The following is a 21,476-nucleotide window of genomic DNA, read 5'->3' on the forward strand; positions in this document are numbered from 1 at the left end:
AAATAAGAGTCCACCAGAGCAGCGCACGGAAACGCCGTTTACCTTCCCGCCGGAGCGGTACCTATTTATCTACTTGCACTGTGTGCTTTCAAACTGCTAGGTTGGCTATAGCTTAGGGCCCCACTATCTTGGGGGGCCCCAAAAAATTAAAGGAAAAAAGCCTGGATGTACATTTCCAAAATATAAGATTTAAAAAAAAAACCTACATACAGCAACAGTGTTTTGTGTTGTATAGGCTCCTACGATGTAAGTGATGGGCCCCACCTGCTAGCCTGCTCCCTAAAATATCACTGGTTTGCTCATTTCTATATATAGGCTGCCTACATTCTGCATGGACTGGTCGCATGGCAAAATGTAGCACACAGCTGCAGTCTGCAGTGCAGCACAGTTGAATGCAGGTCAAGCTGTTGTACCTGTTATCTAATATTAAAGAGTGCTTGTAGACTGATGATCAGGGAGCATAGACTAAGGGTATGAGTCTACTGACTGATTTCATGTAATGCACAATTTATTTATTTTGATCCCATTATAAAATTACTTTAGAAAAATATTCATCTTTATTATTTAGTAGGCCTATATTTTTATTTACTAGTACAGTTCCTTATTACGCCCGCTTGCTACTATAATACTATATATAAATATGATAATTACCATATTTTCCGTTTATAAGATGCCCCCTATTTTGGGGGACTCAGATTTAAGAAAATGGGGGGGGGGAGATGGCCCTGTGTATAAGACGCCCCCTAATTTTTGACATTATTTTTTAGGATAAAAACCTAGTCTTATACACGGAAAAATACGGTATATTAAACATTTTACTTACTTACTTATAAAGGGCCCCATTACCTTCAGTAGCTTAGGGCCTCATCAAACCTAAATCTGGCCCTGGATACAATGTTATAATCATCCTATCAAGAGAAGTGGGGACAGGACCTTTCAAGCAATATTTCAGACTCCATTCTGACAGCAACACCTGAGCTATATGCTTGCTGACCTTCCAATCGTTTCTAGCTCCACAGTACAGAATCCTGATACCTTATCTGCCATTCTAGACTCCCACCATGTGCTCTCCTCTGCTGTCCATTTGCCTACAACCTCTTGAACCCACCAGGACTTTAAGATACATTCTGGATCTCCCATCATCACTAGGGAATGGGTTTTGGTAGATTTGGTAGACTGAGGCTGTGGTGATGTGGTCAAAGGCACCTGATCCACGTGCTGAACCACACCACAAAAAATTATAGATTTTTAGGTTCAGCATGGTGACCATAACACCACATGTTAGGACCACAGTTTTACCTGATATAACCAATTCCAGGAACGGCTTCTGCTGTTGAAACATTTATTTACATTTATGCATTCAACAGAAATATACTACCACACACTTGCATACTAAACTCATCTCTCTAGTACTATAAATAAGCCTTATTGTAATGGTGGGGAAAATGATTCGTGCATATTTAGCAAGTAGGAAATTATTTCTTGGTTCACATGCTCTGTGGTGAGAAAAGATAAAACAGACTCAGTGACCTTGCTCTGAACCCCAGCTACCAACAAGAATAAAATGGGAAACTGAACAACATTTTATTTTCTGTAAGGGCAAATAGTATTATCTTTGTTACTCAGACTGAGTTACCGTATCTACAGCAGACAGAGTGCCACTCTCCCCCCCTCACTATTCAATTCCCCCACCTCCACCCCATCATAGTCAGTATGTGGCTTTCTTTGGTTATGCTGTTTGGCCATTGTTAATACAAAATGCAAGTATATCTTCAGGCAGTGGAGGCAACAAACTGGCAAGTCAGAGATGCTCCTTCCTTTTGTCAGAGAAAAGAAGAAGCCATTATTTTTCTATAGCTGGGCCTGCAATTTGGTACCTCAAAATACCTCAGCTATAATTTGTGGCTGGTGCAGACAATACTGACATGTGTTGACCAATTTGTGTGTTCTTTTAGGGCCTGGGAAGTCAATGTGGCGCCTTCCAGATATTGGTGGACTCCAACTCCCATCAGCCTCAGGCAGCATGGTCAACGGTCGGGGGTGATGGAAGTTGTAGTCCAACAACATTTGGGGAGCACCATTCAGGATACCCCCATTTTAGGGGAAAGGCAATGAATAGTTATTATCTTTTGCATCTGCTTATATAAGGATGCAAAGTAGTCCTTATATTAGTGTGGTGCTTTTTTAATTACTGACATAAAGTAAAATAAGTGAAAAAGGATGCTTGGCAAATATTCCTACGTCTAATTAAAAGTAAGAGAGGGGTGGTTTTCTATTCATTCTTACTCCCAGCTTAAAATAAATGGAAGCAGGTATGGGCTGATTGGCAATATTCTTTAAAAGTCCCAGATATGCAATTGCACAGAAGCAAAAAGCTTTGCATATGTGTTTGTGTGTAATGATAAGAACAGAGAGTTTTACCATTGCCTGCCTGACATGATGTTGGGTGCAAAGCTTTCTAAATCATACTGATGAGTGTTGAAACATGTTTACGTACTTACTTACTTACTTACTTACTTACTTACTTACTTACTTACTTTCTTTTCAGAAATACCCCACTTATAAAATAAACTCAAAGCGGCTGACAAAAATCATGGACTCCATAAAACACAATAAAAAATGATGACATCTTAATTACAGGTGTCTCTAGGGTACAGGCAATTGTTGACAAAGTGATGATTTACCTAATATCCCAAGATCTCAAGCCATGTAGGGCTTTGTAGGTCAAAAAGAGTGCATTAAATTGGGCCCAGGAGCAAATCAAAGACCAATGCAGGTAATAAAGGACTGGCGCAAGGTGTTCACAGTTATGGAATCATTGACATGTAGCATCATCATTACATTGCTTCCTCGCCTTGCCCCTCAGCCAAGAACATGGAGCAGTGTGATATGATGGTACCACATCAGAGGCTTCCATCAGTTCATATTTTCAGGGAGAGAAAGGGGAACTTCTTTTCACCTGCAACTTCATTGTGGGTGTCATCATGCCCTTCAAGGTTGAATTAAAAGATGTAGACCTGAGGTGTAATCAGTGCTGTCACACTTAGGGATGGCATAGGCATGGGATAGAGTTAATTAGTCTGTACACACCAAACCAGGAATAAGTGCCATTTGTTCATCAGTAAGCCTAAAATAAATGTAAATACTATAAGTAGAAGAAGAAGAGGAAGAAGAGTTTGGATTTGATATCCCACTTTATCACTACCCGAAGGAGTCTCAAAGCAGCTACCATTCTCCTTTCCCTTCCTCCCCCACAACAAACACTCTGTGTGGTGAGTGGGGCTGAGAGACTTCAAAGAAGTGTGACTAGCCCAAGGTCACCCAGCAGCTGCATGTGGAGGAGCGGAGACACAAAACCGGTCCCCCAGATTACAAGTCTACCGCTCTTAACCACTACACCACACTGGCTCTCTAAGTGGAGATTATAAAGGGAGATAGAGGGAAGATTTCATAACACCTGCAAAATGTTTGAATTTCCACCTTCCTTTGTCATACATGATAAGCAGAAAGCTATATGGCTAGTCTGATTTATCCACAGCTATCTATCCTGATTCAGAGAAATGAAAGATCCAAACCCATAATGTAGTATCCAGAATGATGCGTTGTTTTATGCCATAAGAATACATACAGCAACTTCAAATACAACGAAATATTTTGCCTATTAACAGCAGGCTGTATTGTATATACATTTGGAGCCCAATTAAACTTCCTACCTTTCAGAGTTGCTTTCCTAAGTACCTTCATTGCATACAGCTGCCCAGCATCAGATCCTTTAACTTTCCTCACTAAAAACACCTGAAGTGAAAAAAGCACAAAAAGCAATAAATTAATGTATGTTTATTATAGTTGTTGTTCGTTTCATTTCTACGCCGCTTTATGTTTTTAAGAAAAATGCCATCCAAAGCAATAACTTATATTAAAACATTAAAAAAACACAGAATAAAACATTACTAAAGAAAGTCAAATACAAAGTATACATTCCAAGCTGCATAATTAACAGGAAACTAAAATATTATCTTAAAGATTTCAAAAGAAAACATTACAAAGGAGGTCAGCTACAGAATGCACAATTAACACAGCAAAGTTAACCAACTTAAATATATATATATATCTGAAACATGTTTACATGAATGGTTTTTGTAGCATTCATGCAATGGAAAGTAATACTGATTAAATTTCAAGTAAATGTGTAACCTCATTCCATAAAAGCCATTCCCAACCTGGTGCCCTTCAGGTGTTCAAGCACAACTCCCATTATTCCAGACCACTGACCTTGCTGGCAGAGGCTGCTGGGTGTTGTAGTCCAACAACATCTGAAGAGAGACAGGTTGCTACAGAATGTGGAAAAGGCCTTCAATGTTAGTTACTAGTCATTTGTTAGCTGTTCCCTGATATAGTGGGTAATATCAGATTTTATTGTATTCCCCTCAAAACAGATGAGTCAGACAGGGAACACAGTGTGCTAAGAGAACATGAAAATAATTATAAAACTGCAGAAAAATACAACAAATGACAGTGTGTTCTCTTTCAAAACACCACTACGCCTTTGAAATAAGCAAAAATCTGCCCTTATTCCCTTATGGGGTACACAAGAGCCCTTGTAGAGTTCTCCATCGGTAGGAGAATATAACAGAGGCCAACCAGAGAAGATTGAGAAGCAAAGTCTTTATTGAACTGTTGCAACAGGGTCCTTCCTCTCACGCAGGAGAACAAAGAAGGAACCCCGAACAAAGGTGTGTCCGCTCTTCTATATACATTTGAAATTTTCAATGCTGGAGTTCAAAACCCCACCAGAAGCATCATACATACGTCACAGAAAAGGCGGTCTCCAACAAATTTCAACAGAAATCTGAGAAGTTTGTTTTTCTCCTACCTGCCAATTTATATGATAATGTCTTATCTGATTGTCTTTCCTGGGTAGCCAGGGCATTCCTTTGAGATGGTGATTACTTAATTTCTGAGACAATGGGAAGGTTCCCTCACCCCCTTCCTCCTTGCAGAGAAACATTTGGTCAGTTTTGAGAGTCAAAATGGTGTCAGGAGTCAAAATGGTATCAGGACTGTCTGCCTCAGGCATCTGGCCTTGTTTACTTAGCACACTTATGAACATTTATTATATATATATATCTAAAAGACATTAATATTCTTACAACACCTTATTGCTTTTAAAGGGAACCATGATCTGCAAAATAATTTCCTGTAATTCCATCAACTAAAAAGAAAGAAGGAAGTGGAACTCTTTTGTGGAGGCATTTTAACACACACACACACACACACACACACACACTGCACTGGTTTGGCCAGGGGCAGGAACATTAGCCATTGTACTGGAGATTACACAGATGTGGCTGCAGAGTAAACATATTACCAGTACTTATCTTTAAAGAGAGATTGGATTTGAAAGGCAAATGAGGATGGAAGCAGGGCAGGAATCAGAATAGATTATACACAGGCAGGATCACACCCAAGACCCGGCTTGTCTCCATTTCCACTGCAAGACCTCATTGTGCCTCCCACGTGACATGTGTGGAGGGAGCAAATCAATTTCCATGGTCAGGCAGCCCTGCTGTATCATGGCACAGGGCAGCCCTGGACCGGCAGGCTCAATCGGTGCTTTGGACGGTTTTCAGAGTGGGGCTAGGGAGCAGAACATAAAATACATGGTGACATGTCAACATCAGTGTGCTGTAAATTTCCCTATCCCACTCAGTCGGTTACTGCTTGTACAAGGACAGGGAAACTGGCAGTGCAATGACTCCCCCTTATCCATTTTGCCTTAGTAAACTATACCAAGGAAGAGTGGAAGAGGCGATGACATGGTGCTAATGCTTTGATGGCAGCCATGCATCAACTGTAGCATCTGTTTTGCCCTAAGTGACCTGATGATCAAAGTGTTGAGGACTCATAGTACTTATAGATTTAAGTTAAATGTGCTAACTGTATCACTAAGAAGGGAAGGAAGATGAGCATATTTCCTTCCAGTGCATCTTGCTGTTTTGGAAGAGACTAAAAAGAGGGGGGGAAGTTACTCAAACCTCATTGACTGTTTCTACCTCGGAATCTCCAGAGCAGATCTGAAGAGGGTATGAGCTAAGGATCAAGTTGTTTCTTGACTTTAGTTCTGATTCCAGATTCCACCTTAGCATATTGCACATTGTAAAATCTTACCTTTCCATAGGAGCCTTGCCCCAACACTTTCAGCAGCTCAAACTGTGATGGGTCTGCCTTTTCAAAACCTTCTTTTACATGATGACTGATGTCTATCTCCTTCACAATACCTTCTTCCTGTGAATAAGAGAGAAACAAAGCAAAGCACACTTCTTAGCATGGATAAAACAAATTATATCACTTATTCTAACAGCTACCACCTTTATTCCTTTTTTTCTGAGAGACCAAGAATCCTACTCCCAAAACTATTAATACCCTCTCTTCTTTACACATTTTTTTTTGCAGAATATATTGAGTCTGAATCTGAGACAAAAGAATCAGTTCTGAGGCTGTTGGGCTCAGCCAATCAGCCGAGCACAGATCACATATTTTGTTAAAACTAGGAACAGGGAAAGAATGGGTACATTTTTATGCTACTGCACTCTTTGAGCACTTGGGCCTCAGAAGACCTGCCAGTAGACATCACATGTGTTCATCTCTATAGAATCAAAGAATTGTAAGGTACCCAAAGGGTCATCTAGTACAATCCCCTGCAATGCAGGAATCAGAATTTAAAAATCCGTGGCAGAGGTCCATCCAACTTCTGTTTGAAAACTTCCATCACCTTCTGAGCTATAGTCCATTTCACTGTAGAACAGCTCTTAGTGTCAGAAAGTTATTCCTAATGTGGAATCTCCTTTAATGTAATTTGAACCCACTGGTTCAATCTGTAATATTTTCAGTTACAAAGGTGAATGAAAGAAACCCTGATTATAGGTAGGCAACGGAGAGAAAACATTGCTTGTGTAGTATTTCTACATACTCTCCAGGAAGCAGAAAGAGACGTTGCCTACAGTCATCTCTCCATACAAAGGAATTTGCAAATTACGCAGGTCATCAGGAAAACAAGGACACAGCACTATCTGTTTTTTTGCTGGCATTTGCAGAGGCAGCATCAGACCAGATAAATAAAAGATAGAAAAGCAGCCTTCCTCCCTTTTACCTCCACAGTCTGAACTTTTCCATTTCTTATGCACTTCTTTGCTACTGATACTTTAAAAAGTTCATTTGATAAGACAATGCAACTACCTGAGTGCAGTGGCGGAGGAAGCCGCTCAGGTGCCTAGGGCGCTGTGCCCATAGGGGTGGGGCGAGCTGCCCATAGGGACGGGGTGAGCCGCCCATAGGGGTGGGGCACACTGCAGGGCCTTGGAGTCTACCTGCCTCCTCCCACTCAGCCACCCTACAGCTGGGGGGGGGGAAGGCAGTGGGTGGTCCGTTTGGGCAGTGCAGAGCCTGCGTGCGCCCAAGCCACTGTGTCTATCTCAAGAGAGACGTGTGGCTCGGGTGCGCTGCAGGCCCCGCAGTAAGTGCTGCCTGGCAATTTGTCACCCCCCTCAGTGGTGACACCCAGGGTGGCCTGCACCCACCCACCCCCTTCCTCCGCCCCTGCCTGAGTGTTAAAGAAAGGGGAGTAGCTTCCACATTCTAAACAGAGGGGAAGTTTTTAAGACTGAGCGGAAGAAATCAACATCTGCTATGTTGGAAAGTTATTTGATGGAAGGCTGCAGCTCACTTGTGCCCTACAGCTGAATTATCATTTGTGCATGGAATTTTATGCAGAATTCAGCAACATCTATATAGAATCATAGAATTATTGTAAGTTAGTGTATTGTTGAGATGGGCTGGCCTTACACAGTAAGTTCTTACTGAAAGCTGAAAGTCTGGCTCATTTCACTATGGGGTATTTGTGTGTACTCTATTTCTATTTAAATTACAGTAATCATTTTTAAATCTCTACCTATACATATGAATTAACACTCTTTGACTTCTGTTTTCATTATGCATTTTTTTCTCTTTGGGGGATGGTTTGATCCTGCCTTATCCTTGTTATCTATAATTTAAGCAAACTGTAGCTCCCAGAGTTTCAATGTCATGGGAAACTGTGGCTTGTTTAGAATCAAAAGCAAAAGTTTCCTATTTCCGTCAGATAGAGAGAAAGGAGGAGAGGGGAAACAGGACTGTATCAGCCTGAGCTGACACAGCAATGAACAGGCACAGCAACATGGTGGGGCCCAAGGGCCTGACCAGGGGCATTCTGAGGAACTAAAGATGGCTAAAGGCTGCTTTGAGCAGTGCCTGCTCATTGCCTTAGTGCAGAAAAGAGGAAAAAGTGATTCCTGTCCCTGCTGCCATCTGACACCCTCCGGTAAGCTTCAGGGTGTGTGGGGGTCCCTACCATATTCCAGGGTGGTATGCCTTACCTTTGAGAGGACCCTACCCATATATTATTGTGGGACAGAAAAGTTGGGATTTGAAAGTGCCAGGATTCTTGTGATGCAGGAGTCTTGTGAGAAGCTTGGGAGATTTGTTTCGATAATATCTCTTTATTTACAAATGTAAAGGTTGGGGTGAGGAGGAGCAGGCACGTAAGCAGTGCTAGTTCCCAAAATAGCACCAGTCCCTCCAAACAGCAGCAGCCCCTCAAGACAGCTTCCTGGCAAGCTACTGCAAGAGCTCTTTTTGTGACAAAACAGAAGCTGTAAAACTGTTCCCTTCAGCAGAGGGGCTGTGACCTGAATTCCAGTGGCCTGGAGTAATTACCAGACATCAGAGACCATACAAGACAAGCACCTTCTGCTCTCAAGTTATACAATGGCCTAGAGAGAAAGTTGTTTTGCAGAAGCCTGGAAGCACACTCACAACAAACAGAGAACACTTAATGCTCAGGTTGTCCAAGTGTTTTTAGAGTGAGGTCTAAATATTCCAGAAGATTTACAGATACCTTCACCATGTTTATGTAGCTTGGTGGATTTATGTAGCTGGGTTTTTTGTCAGAGCCGTTTAACTAAATGCCTTAACCTCATCGTTCTGTCAAAGCAAAGTTATTTTAATTTATGATATTCCATTACAAGCTGCTACAAAATTTCTTGCGCAATGAACACTCAGTTAGCAGATTTTCCTTTTACTTTATTAATCAAAGTAAACAAAATGTAGAACAATTGTAAAACCTGATTTCCAAAAGAGAACTTTGTTGACTTTCATAATCTGAAAGATTCCACATCACCCTTCTGGACAGTTACGTTGATTTTGTAATTTGTATCAGTAAAACGTTAGGTGCATTTGACACATTCTCAAATAAATTATATCAATTGATTACATCCTCAAATGTATCGCCAGAGTGGTGCATGCTCTGGTTATCTCTCGCTTGGACTACTGCAATGCACTCTATGTGGAGCTACCTTTGAAGGTGACCCGGAAACTACAGCTAATCCAGAATGCGGCAACTAGACTGGTGACTGGGAGTGGCTGCCGAGACCACGTAACACCGGTCTTGAAAGACCTACATTGGCTCCCAGTACATTTCCGAGCACAATTCAAAGTGCTGGTGCTGACCTTTAAAGCCCTAAATGGCCTCGGTCCAGTATATCTGAAAGAGCATCTCCACCCCCATCATTCTACCTGGACACTGAGATCCAGTGCCAAGGGCCTTCTGGCGGTTCCCTCACTACGAGAAGCCAAGTTACAGGGAACCAGGCAGAGGGCCTTCTCGGTAGTGGCACCCACCCTGTGGAATGCCCTCCCACCAGATGTCAAAGAGAACAACAACTACCAGACTTTTAGAAGACATCTGAAGGCAGCCCTGTTTAGGGAGGCTTTTAATGTTTGATGGGTTACTGTATTTTAATATTTTGTTGGAAGCTGCCCAGAGTGGCTGGGGAAACCCAGCCAGATGGGCGGGGTATAAAATAATAATAATAATAATAATAATAATAATAATAATAATAAGCAGCATCTTGAGTTCAAATTATCATTTGTCTCTCATGATTCATGTAATAAACAGCATATTTTCATTGTATTAGAATATCAATTTCTTAAATACTAGTCAATGAAAATGTTTGATAATATTTGCCTAATAGTAGGACCGACCCTCCACAGTGAGTTCATTACGGAAATGAAATCTGAACCAAGTTCTTGAAGACTGAGAGCTCATTCTCCTAGCCACCATATGCAGCCACTTCAAGTTAGGAAACGTTGCAGCTTTCTCCCCCGGGATCCATGGCTAGTTTGATCTCTTCAACACATTTTGCCTTACTGCTTGCACACCCTTCTTGCTGCTTCACCATCTGCTGCTTTCCATCATGAAAGTCCTACTGCACTGCAGCTTTTTTGGACAGCTCCACTGTATGGCAGCACAGGAGGTTTTCCGAACTTCTTGAGGGACTAATTCCTTGTTCAGAGTCCATGGAATGAGAGGACAGATAGATATCCCTGGTGTTCTTGATTTATATATTCAAACTTCAGAGAGAGATCCAGTGTAAACAGGCTACTGAATCACTGAGTAAATGCAACTCCAACCCATCACAAACAAAGCTGGATTTACTGTGTTAAAACATTTTTTCCCTTCAAAAAAGGACAACACCATAGCTGTTGCCCTGAGCATGGTTATCTGAAGTCACTGAGACCTGACCCTGTTCACAAGATGATGGGAGTGGAGAGGGACACATTACTTCCATCTCCTCCATCAAATCTCCTCACTTGGTCCCACTGCCCTCCACACATTGGAGGGCAAATAATTGCAGTGGGCAGTCATTGTGGGGGCTCCCTGTGCTTATTTAGAGCCTAGCATGTTCAGGGTCCTAACTTGTGAGAGCCTTTATGAGTGTGGAGGGCAGCGGGGCTGGGCTACAGTGATGTAATGGAGAGGGCGGAGCTAGTGAACACATCCCTACTGATTTTAATTACATGATGGGAGCAATGCCTACTTAGGACCTTAATTGTGAGTAATCATGTTTAGGAGTAGGATGCTAAGCTGAAAAGTGCTCCACTTTCTCAGCTGCTTATAAAACCGACGTGCTGCTATCACTTGCTGGGTGAGAACATAACTCAGGAACAAATGACTCCGGCCACAATGGAATCTTTTGTGATGACAGCCTTAGTCAAAACTGCTTCAAGTCAAAACTGCCACAGAGCAAACACCAGCATGTCATCAGGCAAAGTGAATTAAATGGACAAATTTTCTCCCAAACATAAGACCTCTTGTGATCAATGTTGTTCATGCCCATTGACGCACAAAGAGCGCCACTGTCCTTGCCAATTAAGTGAGCCAGCAATCGGCTACTGTGCCATGACTTGTAGCTCTTTGTGCTAAGTCTTGTTGTGGAGATTTGATTTCAGTGGGGGAATGCAGTTAGTGTCTTTAGCTCTTTTGTTGCAGCAAGAATTATACTTCAGCACAGCATCATCTAAATAAAGCACTCTCTATGGTCAGTAAATGAAGTTCTGTGAAGAGCAACAACAGGAGAAAATGCCAAGGGGAAATGAATAATTGGTTCTGAAGATGGAGGGACTGGTGAAGAAGAATTTGTCAGCAAGGCAGGAGAGAATGATTTTAGATAGGGCATTACTTAGTATGTTTTGGTTTCGTATGACCTGCCTTTAGTTGGATATATTACTGATTTTTTGTTATTTGTTTACTTGTTGCTGTGGTTCCATAACAATTTGAAAACTCATAAAAAACAACAATAATTTTTTTAAGAGAGGCAGGAGAGACAAAAAACAGCTATAAGCATATTCTGTCAATTCCACGATGTCAGCAGCCCTTCATTTTTTCTTTACAACATCCTCTTACTCCTAGCCCACAGTGACAAGCAAATTTCATTTTCTGGAACAGCAACATTTAGCAATTGCTATGATAGGCAATAGGCAGTCTGTGGTTAAATCTGGTTGTAGAGATTTTCTCGGTGTAAGTGAGGAGACTGTGCAAGATGGGCAGGACTGGAATACACTTTAGAGCCCCAGGCCGTCCTTTTGAAGATGCTTGTTGAATCCCTTGTTCCTTTAAGCAGGAAAGCTGGGTCCTCCTCTTTTCCTACACACATCCTCCTTATCCCAGTACTTCTTCCCCACTTCCATTTCTCCTCTCCCTGTGCTCCCGTTTTGTCCCGACTTTCTCTGTGCCAGCAATCCTTTGCTCCCTGTATGCTTCTCAGCCTGAAAATATGACCCTGCTTCTTGCCACACTGTGACAAAGGTAAGTATTCCTTCAACCCCTTTGTAAAGGGGTTCCTTCTTCCTTCTGCAGCTGCTTCCCCACTCTATATGCTGGTGGAGGAGCCAATTCAAAGTGCTGGATTTCACCTATAAAGCCTTAAATGGCTCAGGACTGCAATACCCCAAGGACCTCAAGGCCTCTTCCCATATGAACTTACCCGGACCCTGAGATCATCTTCTGAGGCCCTCCTTCGTGTGCTGCCTCCTTGAGAGGTCTGGAGGGTGGCAACATGAGAGCGGGCCTTTAGTGCAGTGGCTCCCCGTCTATGGAATGCTCTCCCCAGGGAAGTTTGCCTGGCACCTTCATTATACACCTTTAGGCGTCAGGCAAAAACATTCCTTTTTAACCAGGCCTTTGGTTGATCTTATTGACATCCAACACCCTTTTAGAATGTGGCTCTTTTTGGTTTTTTTTTACTGGGTTATTGTTTTTGGTTTGATTTTATATGTTGTGGTCTTGTTTGTGGGTATAGGGCAGTGTATCAATTGAATAAACAACAATAACAACAACAACAACATCATCCCTGGTGACTGGTCATCATCACTGCACTATGCCACTTCTGGCCTGCCCATGTTTACATCTTGTTGGGCCAGACGTGGTGCAGTGCAGAGATTAGCATCAGCCACAATCAATCCTTTAAGATGGCCCTTGGATGATCACCAACCCATGTGTGTCATGCACACCAGAAAGTTAGGAAGGAAAGGCATTGGCTCCTTACCCTCACTGACCATCTGGCCAATCTAGCTGCTGACTACTGCTCTAAATTCTTAGTACTCTAGGAGAGATAGTCTTGCATGGAGTACCATTCTAAATAAATGAAGAAAACAACTCATACTTTTAAAAAGAGCAAATGCAGGTGTTTATTATATAAGGTTTGTTGATGACAGCACTAGTAGAGGGGAAAATGTCAAGTATATTCCACAATGACAGATTTTAAGTGAGAACTGGGTGTCACTGTCTGCTGCAGCTAATCAGCAAGATGAAGTACAAGTGGAGCAATAATTATCCCCTCTTAATCACCCAGACCTGTCTATCACCTCTTCAATAAATATGAAGTTGCTAGACTTGTGCTTCCCAAGTATTTCGCAATGAAAATACAACATCCGGGCTTGTTCCAATTGGACTGTCTCTCCCTCTCCACAGTCACCAATTTTACATGTTATACTGTTTGTCTTAGTAATAATTTAGTACTATTTATCCATTGCATTTATATACTGCCTTTCTGCCAAGGCACTGGAGGAAGTACATGAATGCAGTGAATAAATAAGTAATATATTTCTTTTTGTGTACACTTTCCTCGAATACATGCATTTCTTTGAATGCTATTTGGTTGGAGAACTGCATCACAAAATTCAGATAACTGTGGATTTTAATGGACGGCTGTTTTTCAGTTCCCATATTATTTCAAAAGCAACGTATTTGATAAATCCAGCTTTATATGCAAACTGAAATAAATTTATTCCACACCTCTAGTTACAACTGTACTGTAACACAACACACTTTACAGGAAACCAGTACAACCGAAACTGCGGCACATCGTGGCCCATAACATCTAATTCCTTCTGAAATACTGTACAGCCTACAAAAGAAGGCTATGGAGTCTAGTCAATGATGTCTACAGTTTCAAAGATTTGATGCCTTCCTTACGCTCATTTGAAATAATAGAATTAGCTCTTTTGTATAGCCTTTTCCTCTTCCCCTTCCCAGGGTGTCTGTGGCTACATGCTTCCTATTCTGACCTAGATCAGGAAAAAGAGAGGACAGGGCTCCCTCACGCTCCCAAAATAAAATGGCAAAGTGCATAAAGTGCACACACGTTTCCGTTTCGCTAACTGCCTTTATTACTAAATGCATTGCCCTACAATTCAAAATAACTATTTAGAAAGTACCTTTTTGTATTTGGAGGTTATAATTAACCTAAGTGGGTAGGCCATTTGCCATGCTTCCTTTTGAGAAAATGAAATGCCCTTTCTCATTCCCTCTTTCCCACTCCAATCGCAGCAATAGAAATACTGTAACTTAAATGCCTCACAATTCCGGCAATGAACTAAGTAAACGCTGAAATGAAATACCTACAAGGACATCTGAGAGGTGCAATACCTTTCTTAAGTTAAGCTATTAAATATATCCTCAAAGAAGCCTGGACATGTTTCATTTCCTTGACAGCTATTTCCAATCATGAGACCAGATGGCACAGTTTGCACAGAGACATGCATGTTTTCAAATCTCCAAGCTTTTTTTGTTCCTTCATAAACTCATTTTACCTCCCACTTCTTGGAGAATAACAAGATATTGAGCCAGTTTGGATGATCACATGAACCTGAGGCAGGCTTGAGCCTTTTGCTTGCATATGGAGCAGTAGTACTCTATCCTTCACATCAGCTGCTATTAAATCAGAAAGTACCGTATCTCATTAACCATAGTCTGGGAACCAGAAAACTATGATTAGCCAGCTCTGGAACAAGGCCAGGATATTAAGCTAACTTCACACCTTGGTTTACTTTTCTGGCTTGCTACAAAGCTATTCACCATAGTTTAGGGTTGCCATATTTCAAAAAGTGAAAATCCAGACACTAAAGTTGTAGAGCTGTTTTGGCAAAGTTTTGAGCTTTTGGAAGGGGGGGGGGGCAAAGTCTTTGAGCTGCCCCCCCAAAAAATCTCAAAAAATGAAGTTTTAAAGGTATTTTTGAGGTATTCTTATGGAAATTAGTCCAAAAATCATGGGTTGCCATACACCTGGGTTTTGCTGGACATTTCTAACCACTTTTGGAAATTCTCCCCCGGCGCTATTTCTGACACATGAATCCTGGACGTATGGCAGTCCTACCATAGTTTCCCAGTTCAGATAGAACAGAAAGTTATGGCTCTGTAGAGACTTCCTGATTTAATTGAAACTCAAGTGAAGGGAAACCAAAGAGGCTGCTATATGCACAGGCTTGCTATGGCTAGTGGCTAATGCAAATAATAATAATAATAATAAATTTTTATTTATACCCCACCCTTCCCCGCCAAACCGGGCTCAGGGCGGCTAACACCAATAAAATCACAACAAAAACATAAAACAATTCATTAAAATACAGATTAAAATACAATTTAAAATTAAATCTAAACTGCAGCCTCATTTTTAAGTAGCCCACCAATAAAGTTTCTTTGTATGTATGTATGTATATGCACAGGCAAAATTCTCATGCACTCCATGGCTTAGCCCAAATATGATAAACTTAACACATCCAATGCATGAGATGAGGTGAGGTGGGGAAAGTGTCAGAATATGTGCACAAAGCAGGCAGTAGCATGTTGTGCTGCATCCAAAAAAAGACTGGGAAATGACCATCCCATACACACAAGTTTATTCTGATAAATTAAAGTAATAAAGGTCTGATACAGGTTTGTAAGAGCAGGTGGACAAAATCTGCTTCATGCAGGATGGATGCTACTTGCCAGATTCTTGTGTCAGAGCAGCAGCAGTTGGTTAGCGTTTCCACAACAAAAATGCTTACTACCCAATATGCCACCCTTAGATTTTTTGTGTCCCCACCCCCGCCGTGTGCACTAATTTAAAGGAACAGTAATTTGTCATGCAAAATTATACAGGTAGAATTGTTCAAGTCAGCCTCAGGAAAACAATACAATTTCAGTTCACAACTTGAACCTGCTCATTGGGGGGGGGGGAGTTCTGCCAGAAATCTTACTTGCCATATTTCTGGAGAAATAAAAGAAGCACCAAGTTAGCACAGTAATGAATGAGGAAGAAGCCACTTGCAAGAGCAGTGTCGCTTTTTTTCACAGGTCAAATCAGTGATTAAAGCAGACCATGCACCCTTTTTCTAGAAAGAAAATGACATCCAGTGGATTACAATCACCTGCTACTCATTGATTAAATATATTGGTCTCCGAAATGAATCACATAGCAGCCTTCTTTCAGAAATTATACTACATATTCCAGGAAATTTATTTACTTCTCGTGTTCCAGGGCCTGATATTTGCACAATGACAAGAGATATCTGCTGAAGGACCAGTTCACAGCTGTGCAGTGACTCAGACAGCCAACAGGACAGAGCTGCCATGTCTTCTTTATCCTTGATGAGGCAGATAAAGACACAAACTATCCTAAATGAAGTAGGGGCCCTGAAGGCACATTGCGAGTAAAAATAACAAATCAAAACCCCTAACACAGGTTTGGAGCGAATTATAATGGGCATACAGGCACAAGAAACCCCATATGGTGAAAATGTGAGAAACTCAGTGGAAAATAATTTTTAAAAGGATGTTCATTTTAATAGGCCTGATGTTTCATTTAGGTGAGGTTAGGTCCCATTTTTTCAATATAACTTGGCATATAGCTGAAATGATATGCAATAGCCCCAATGCATTTCTGTCATGAGTGAGCTATGCAGAAATGCATGGCCCCAATGCATTTCTGTCATGAGTGAGCCTGTTCTTTCTCTGTACATTAATACAGCAGTATCTGGCTCCTTTGGGTTCACAGGACATATAGAGGCTGATGCCAAGCTTCACCAGCCAGAACAAACAATTACTAGGGAGCACAGTAGTGTGACTGCTACAACAAGTTAGTCAAGATGGGAAGGGTCAACTATGATAAAGTGGTAGAACCATTGTTTTTAATGACTGCAGAATTCCATTTTAGAAGGAAAATAAAGGCTGAAAAGCTTACTGCATGAAGGCTTTGTTCCATGGAATTATGCTTTGGTGAAGGGTTTTAAATTTTCTTAGCCTGTGTTCAATACAAAGGACAAACTAATCATAGAAATATTGCAATGCTAATAAATAATGGAAGGGAAATTTGATACCTTCTATCATTCATTTGCGGAAGGGGCTCGACTCAGGTTTCCACCTGCAAATTACAATTTGTGACAGTCACATCCGGCCTGATTCATTTCAGGCACCCTCACTTTTTGAGTGAGGGACCATATCTTCCATGTATACAATAGCCACACACTTCATTATTGCTTTGCTGCTGATGTAATCAGGAACAAATACAACTTTTCATAGCGTAGAGTCTAGTACAAGGTATCAATACTGTGGAACAAAGTTGGGATACTTGCTATGAATTATGAGGTTTTGAAAAAAATATGTACACATCCAGTCGTAGTGGTAATAGTTAATTTACAGAAGAAGGCTTTAACAAACACTGATTTTTCTAAGCAAAATGTTTAAATCCGTTCTGTGACATGGCCAGTGTCATTACCTTGACATTCAGTAGCAACCTAGACCATGGACACAGAGGGTTAAGGTACCAGTGGTTGCTCTCTGAGGAGGCACAGGACATGAGTCTCACAGCTGAGTCTGAGCTTAACATCCAGGGACCCCCTGAGTTCAGGGCTCCTGAGTATCAGATCCCTGAGCCTGCAGCCCCCAAGTCGTAAAGGTTCCATCAAAGGGCCAACATCTTCACCCCAAAGGGCCTTATGCCCCATCAATGTGGCTCATCAATCCAGGCAGGATTCCAAGCCAGAGTGCTGCCCTTTTGTGACTTTGCATGCCTCAGCAAAGCCTGAGAAGAGTAGTCAGTGCCATGGAGCACAAAGGGATCAGCTGAGGCTGAGCATATGCTTTGCTTCCTGGGCTCTGCTGTGGGTTCTGAGAGAGCGACCGTTGGGATTCCTGTTCTGTACTGAACCTTCCTGCCTGTTTCTTGCCTCTTCTCTCCTCTCCTCCAGGTGGCTCACTGGCTGTGCGCCCTGATTCGTCCATGAGCTCCAGACAACTGGATCCTTTCGGTTAACAAATCAACCTGGGCCCCTCACTGGGTGAACTTGTCTGCTATCTGCTAGATAGTGCAACCATCTTTGAATAAACTGTCTCATTAACTGACCACATTTGTGCTTAATTTGCAGTTATGTATCAGAGTTCCAGCAAACATTTGCTGAGTAATGCCTCTGTTTCACTGCAGGCTCTGACACAGCACAGACTGTGATATAATGCAGTTTAAAAGTGCTGACCAAGCTGAGTAACTATTGCCTTGGTTAAATGAAGGTGCCCTAGGCTCAAAAGCAGTTGATAGAACACAATGAAATGCCATGAACTACAAAGACTAAATAGAAAACACTTTTCCATATAGACATATAATTTTGTGATTAGGGAAAAAATGGAGGGGGACGTGGTGGAGGAGAAATAAATGATTGCACTGTTCTTATACTTGAAGGAGGGATGACTATAACACAGTATCTTTCTTTTTTGTTAATAGTGCTTTAATATGATCCACGAAAACCACTTGAGTGGATGATAATAGGGCCAAACTGTTTTGTGTATCCCTTAATGGAATAATTTATTTTTGAATTTCCTTTTTTAATAAACTAACTTAGCATTGCTCAGATAGCAGGCCCAGGGCCTTGGGCCACTTTCAGATGCGCCTCAATGTCACAGCCTGCTCATTGACACCTCACTTGCCTGCCTCACCCCCCTAACAATGCCATAGCCTTTGGATCGAACCACCACCACCAACTCCTTGCATGCTGAGTAGAGATGGTCAGGAGACAGAGAATTTGGTCTGTGTGTGGATGAGAGAAAGAAGGTTTCTCTCCTCAGAAGGAAAGGCCCAGAAGAGTTGCTGTTGGGAATTAGAGAGGCAAAAAGTTATCACCGTTTGAAGAAAATTAATACACTGGGAATAAAATGGAAGGGTTAAGAGAGGAAACTGTTATCAGAGAGAGAAGTAAATGTAAAGGACCAAGGAGGATGGATGGAAGAAACTGGTAGAGGTGAAGGATTGGGGTGAGGGGATCATGTGCAATATGACTGTGGATGGAGAATGGGAACAGAAATTACAGGAAATGGGAACAGAAATTACAGGAATGGGAACAGAAATTACAGGAAATTACAGAGCCTTAGGATCTGCCTAAAATGGTGAAGCTAGTACTGGTACCTCCAGACAAATGTCTGTACTTGTTTGGAGGAACTCTGTGGCACAAAAAAAGGATGTGGCAAAGAATTTTCCCATTTCCAAGGACAGAATAAATATCAGTAGAAAGTGTTGTTAGCAATGGCCAGCTGATTATGCCAAATCCTGCCTGCATCTGCCAGCATTTTGTGACTGGCTTTGCTCCTTAACCACCCTTTTGTGACTCGGCAATTTTCAGGTATGTCAAGTGGGCCCAAGGGATAGAAAGTTTGAGAACTCCTGAAGTAGTCGATGATGTGGAAGAAGATATTAGACTGGGAAACCCAGAGCCACAGCTGTCAACCTTATTTATTTTTATTTTTTTTGCATTGGGAAACAGCGCTGGAATAAGTGAATTTCCCTCAAAAAAAGGGGAAAGTTGACAGCTATGCCCAGAGCCCATGTCAATTTTCCACTGTGGCTGACCATGAGCTGCATATACTCTAAGCAGATTCATTTTCAGGTCTCTGTCAAGACACATTATCTTAATTCTGAAATACCTTAAACATTATGGGATTCCTGGTAGTGAAGCCTGAAGAACAGAATTGGCTGGCTCACTCACACGCCTTCTATCTCTTACAGAGCTGGAAAAGCTGATCCTGCCTGCCATGGAAGCTGCAACCACACAAGCAGCAACTTGCCTCAGTTGCTCCAGCATCCTGCATTAGGGAAGAAACACAGAGCTGCTCTCCCAGCAGCCTCTGTGCTTGGCAAACCCTCCCTACTTATACCCAAAGCTGGCAAAGTCTCTGATGTGCATGGCTCATAGGACGTTTCATCTCTCTCTCCCTCTCTGTAGGAACACTTAAACCCACAATCCTACACGTTCCAGCAAATGAAACAGTAAATCACACAATGGAGCTTTAAAATGCTTAAGTAGCCTAAACTGGGTGTTTTTAAAGAAAAATAAATAAAAGCAAGCTGCTTGCATTGCTTTGCTAGAAATGTGAAGACAGCTCTCCTTCCTTGAAACCCACAAAAGTAAACGAGTATGCAAAACTGTGCTTAAAGGTTCTGAACTGTGTTAAAGGAGTAAGACAGTTCTATCAGACAGGGAAGAAAAACAACATGAGTCAGGAAGCACATGAAAAATTAATCCTCATATGCAATGCAGACAGCAAAGCCTAATAATGAATGTCATATTCTGTTAAGTGTTTGTCTCCGGTTCCTAGCTTGACCAGGGCTCTTATTTGCCTTATCTAGTATAGCTGGTCTTGGCATCAATGCATTTATTTTTAATGAAAAATATACTCCTTTCCATTCCCACACTAACTAGAAGCAAGTGTTCAAGTACAAGCAGGTGTTCCAATTGCTTTGGTTTTTTTTTTTTGCGGACCATTTGGTACTAGCCATATTAGCAAATTCAGTGGAATTGCAGTAAACAAATTAATAATGAAATATTTCATTAAAAATAATTTTCAGTTTCCAAAAGCCCATAACAGACATTTACCAGTAACAATGGAAGCCAGTGTCTACCACTGTTCAACGAAGTGAAGATGACCAATAATTAACATCACAATCCTATTCATGCTGGCTTAGAAGAAAGTCCTACTGAATTCAGTGGGACTTACTCCAAAGTTTGTATGTACAGGAATGCAGCCCAATTTTGTCATGTGAGCTTCTAGACTAGGAACCCATCCCAATTGAAATGGTCACCATACTAAATACAGCAACTGTGTCAACTTTGTTTCAGAAGAAGTGACACGGGAAAATACGAGAACTGTCCAGGGCTAAAAATGTGTGTTCTGTATTCTCCACTTTCTGTACAATGTGCAGGATGCTCACCAGGAGTAATGATTTCCCCTTAAGAACATGAGAAGAAGAAGAAGAGGAGGAGGAGGAGGAGGAGTTTGGATTTGATATCCCGCTTTTCACTACCCAAAGGAGTCTCAAAGCGGCTAACATTCTCCTTTCCCTTCCTCCCCCACAACAAACACTCTGTGAGGTGAGTGCGTCTGAGAGACTTCAAAGAAGTGTGACTAGCCCAAGGTCACCCAGCAGCTGCATGTGGAGGAGCGGAGACACGGACTTGGTTCCCCAGATTACGAGTCTGCCGCTCTTAACCACTACACCACACTGGCTTATCAAACCAATGTGAAAGGTTAGTTAATTTCCCCAGCTAAATTTTAAGGCGTTTATGCATGTTGATGAAGAATTAAGGATGCTGAGTATCAGCACTCTTTCAGTCAGAAATTCTCTTTCCATTCCATCTTCCTGGTGGAGTGTCATGGAATCTTAAGGACTAAGAGATTTGCTACAAAAACCTCTCCCACAAAAAGAGGTTGTGCTGTAATCCCACAGTTCACGCCACAATAAATCTGCTTAGCTTTTAAGGTGGCATGAGTGGACTCGCCTCACCTGGATTTTGTCATC

General features: G+C 41.7%; 1 protein-coding gene across 3 annotated transcripts in view; it reads right to left on the bottom strand.

Moving 5' to 3' along the window:
- Nucleotides 1-21,476, bottom strand: part of RPS6KA2 (ribosomal protein S6 kinase A2) — a 212,836-nt gene that overhangs the window by 62,442 nt on the left and 128,918 nt on the right. For all 3 annotated transcript variants that reach the window (XM_033144161.1, XM_033144163.1, XM_033144162.1), the window contains 2 exons: nt 6,169-6,285; nt 3,714-3,795 (listed from right to left, as the gene is read on the bottom strand). In XM_033144161.1, the coding sequence (XP_033000052.1) occupies nt 3,714-3,795; nt 6,169-6,285 (199 nt within the window). The remainder of the gene's footprint in view (nt 1-3,713; nt 3,796-6,168; nt 6,286-21,476) is intronic.

This window comes from Lacerta agilis, chromosome 3 (assembly GCF_009819535.1).
Source record: "Lacerta agilis isolate rLacAgi1 chromosome 3, rLacAgi1.pri, whole genome shotgun sequence".
Classification (NCBI taxonomy): domain Eukaryota; kingdom Metazoa; phylum Chordata; class Lepidosauria; order Squamata; family Lacertidae; genus Lacerta; species Lacerta agilis.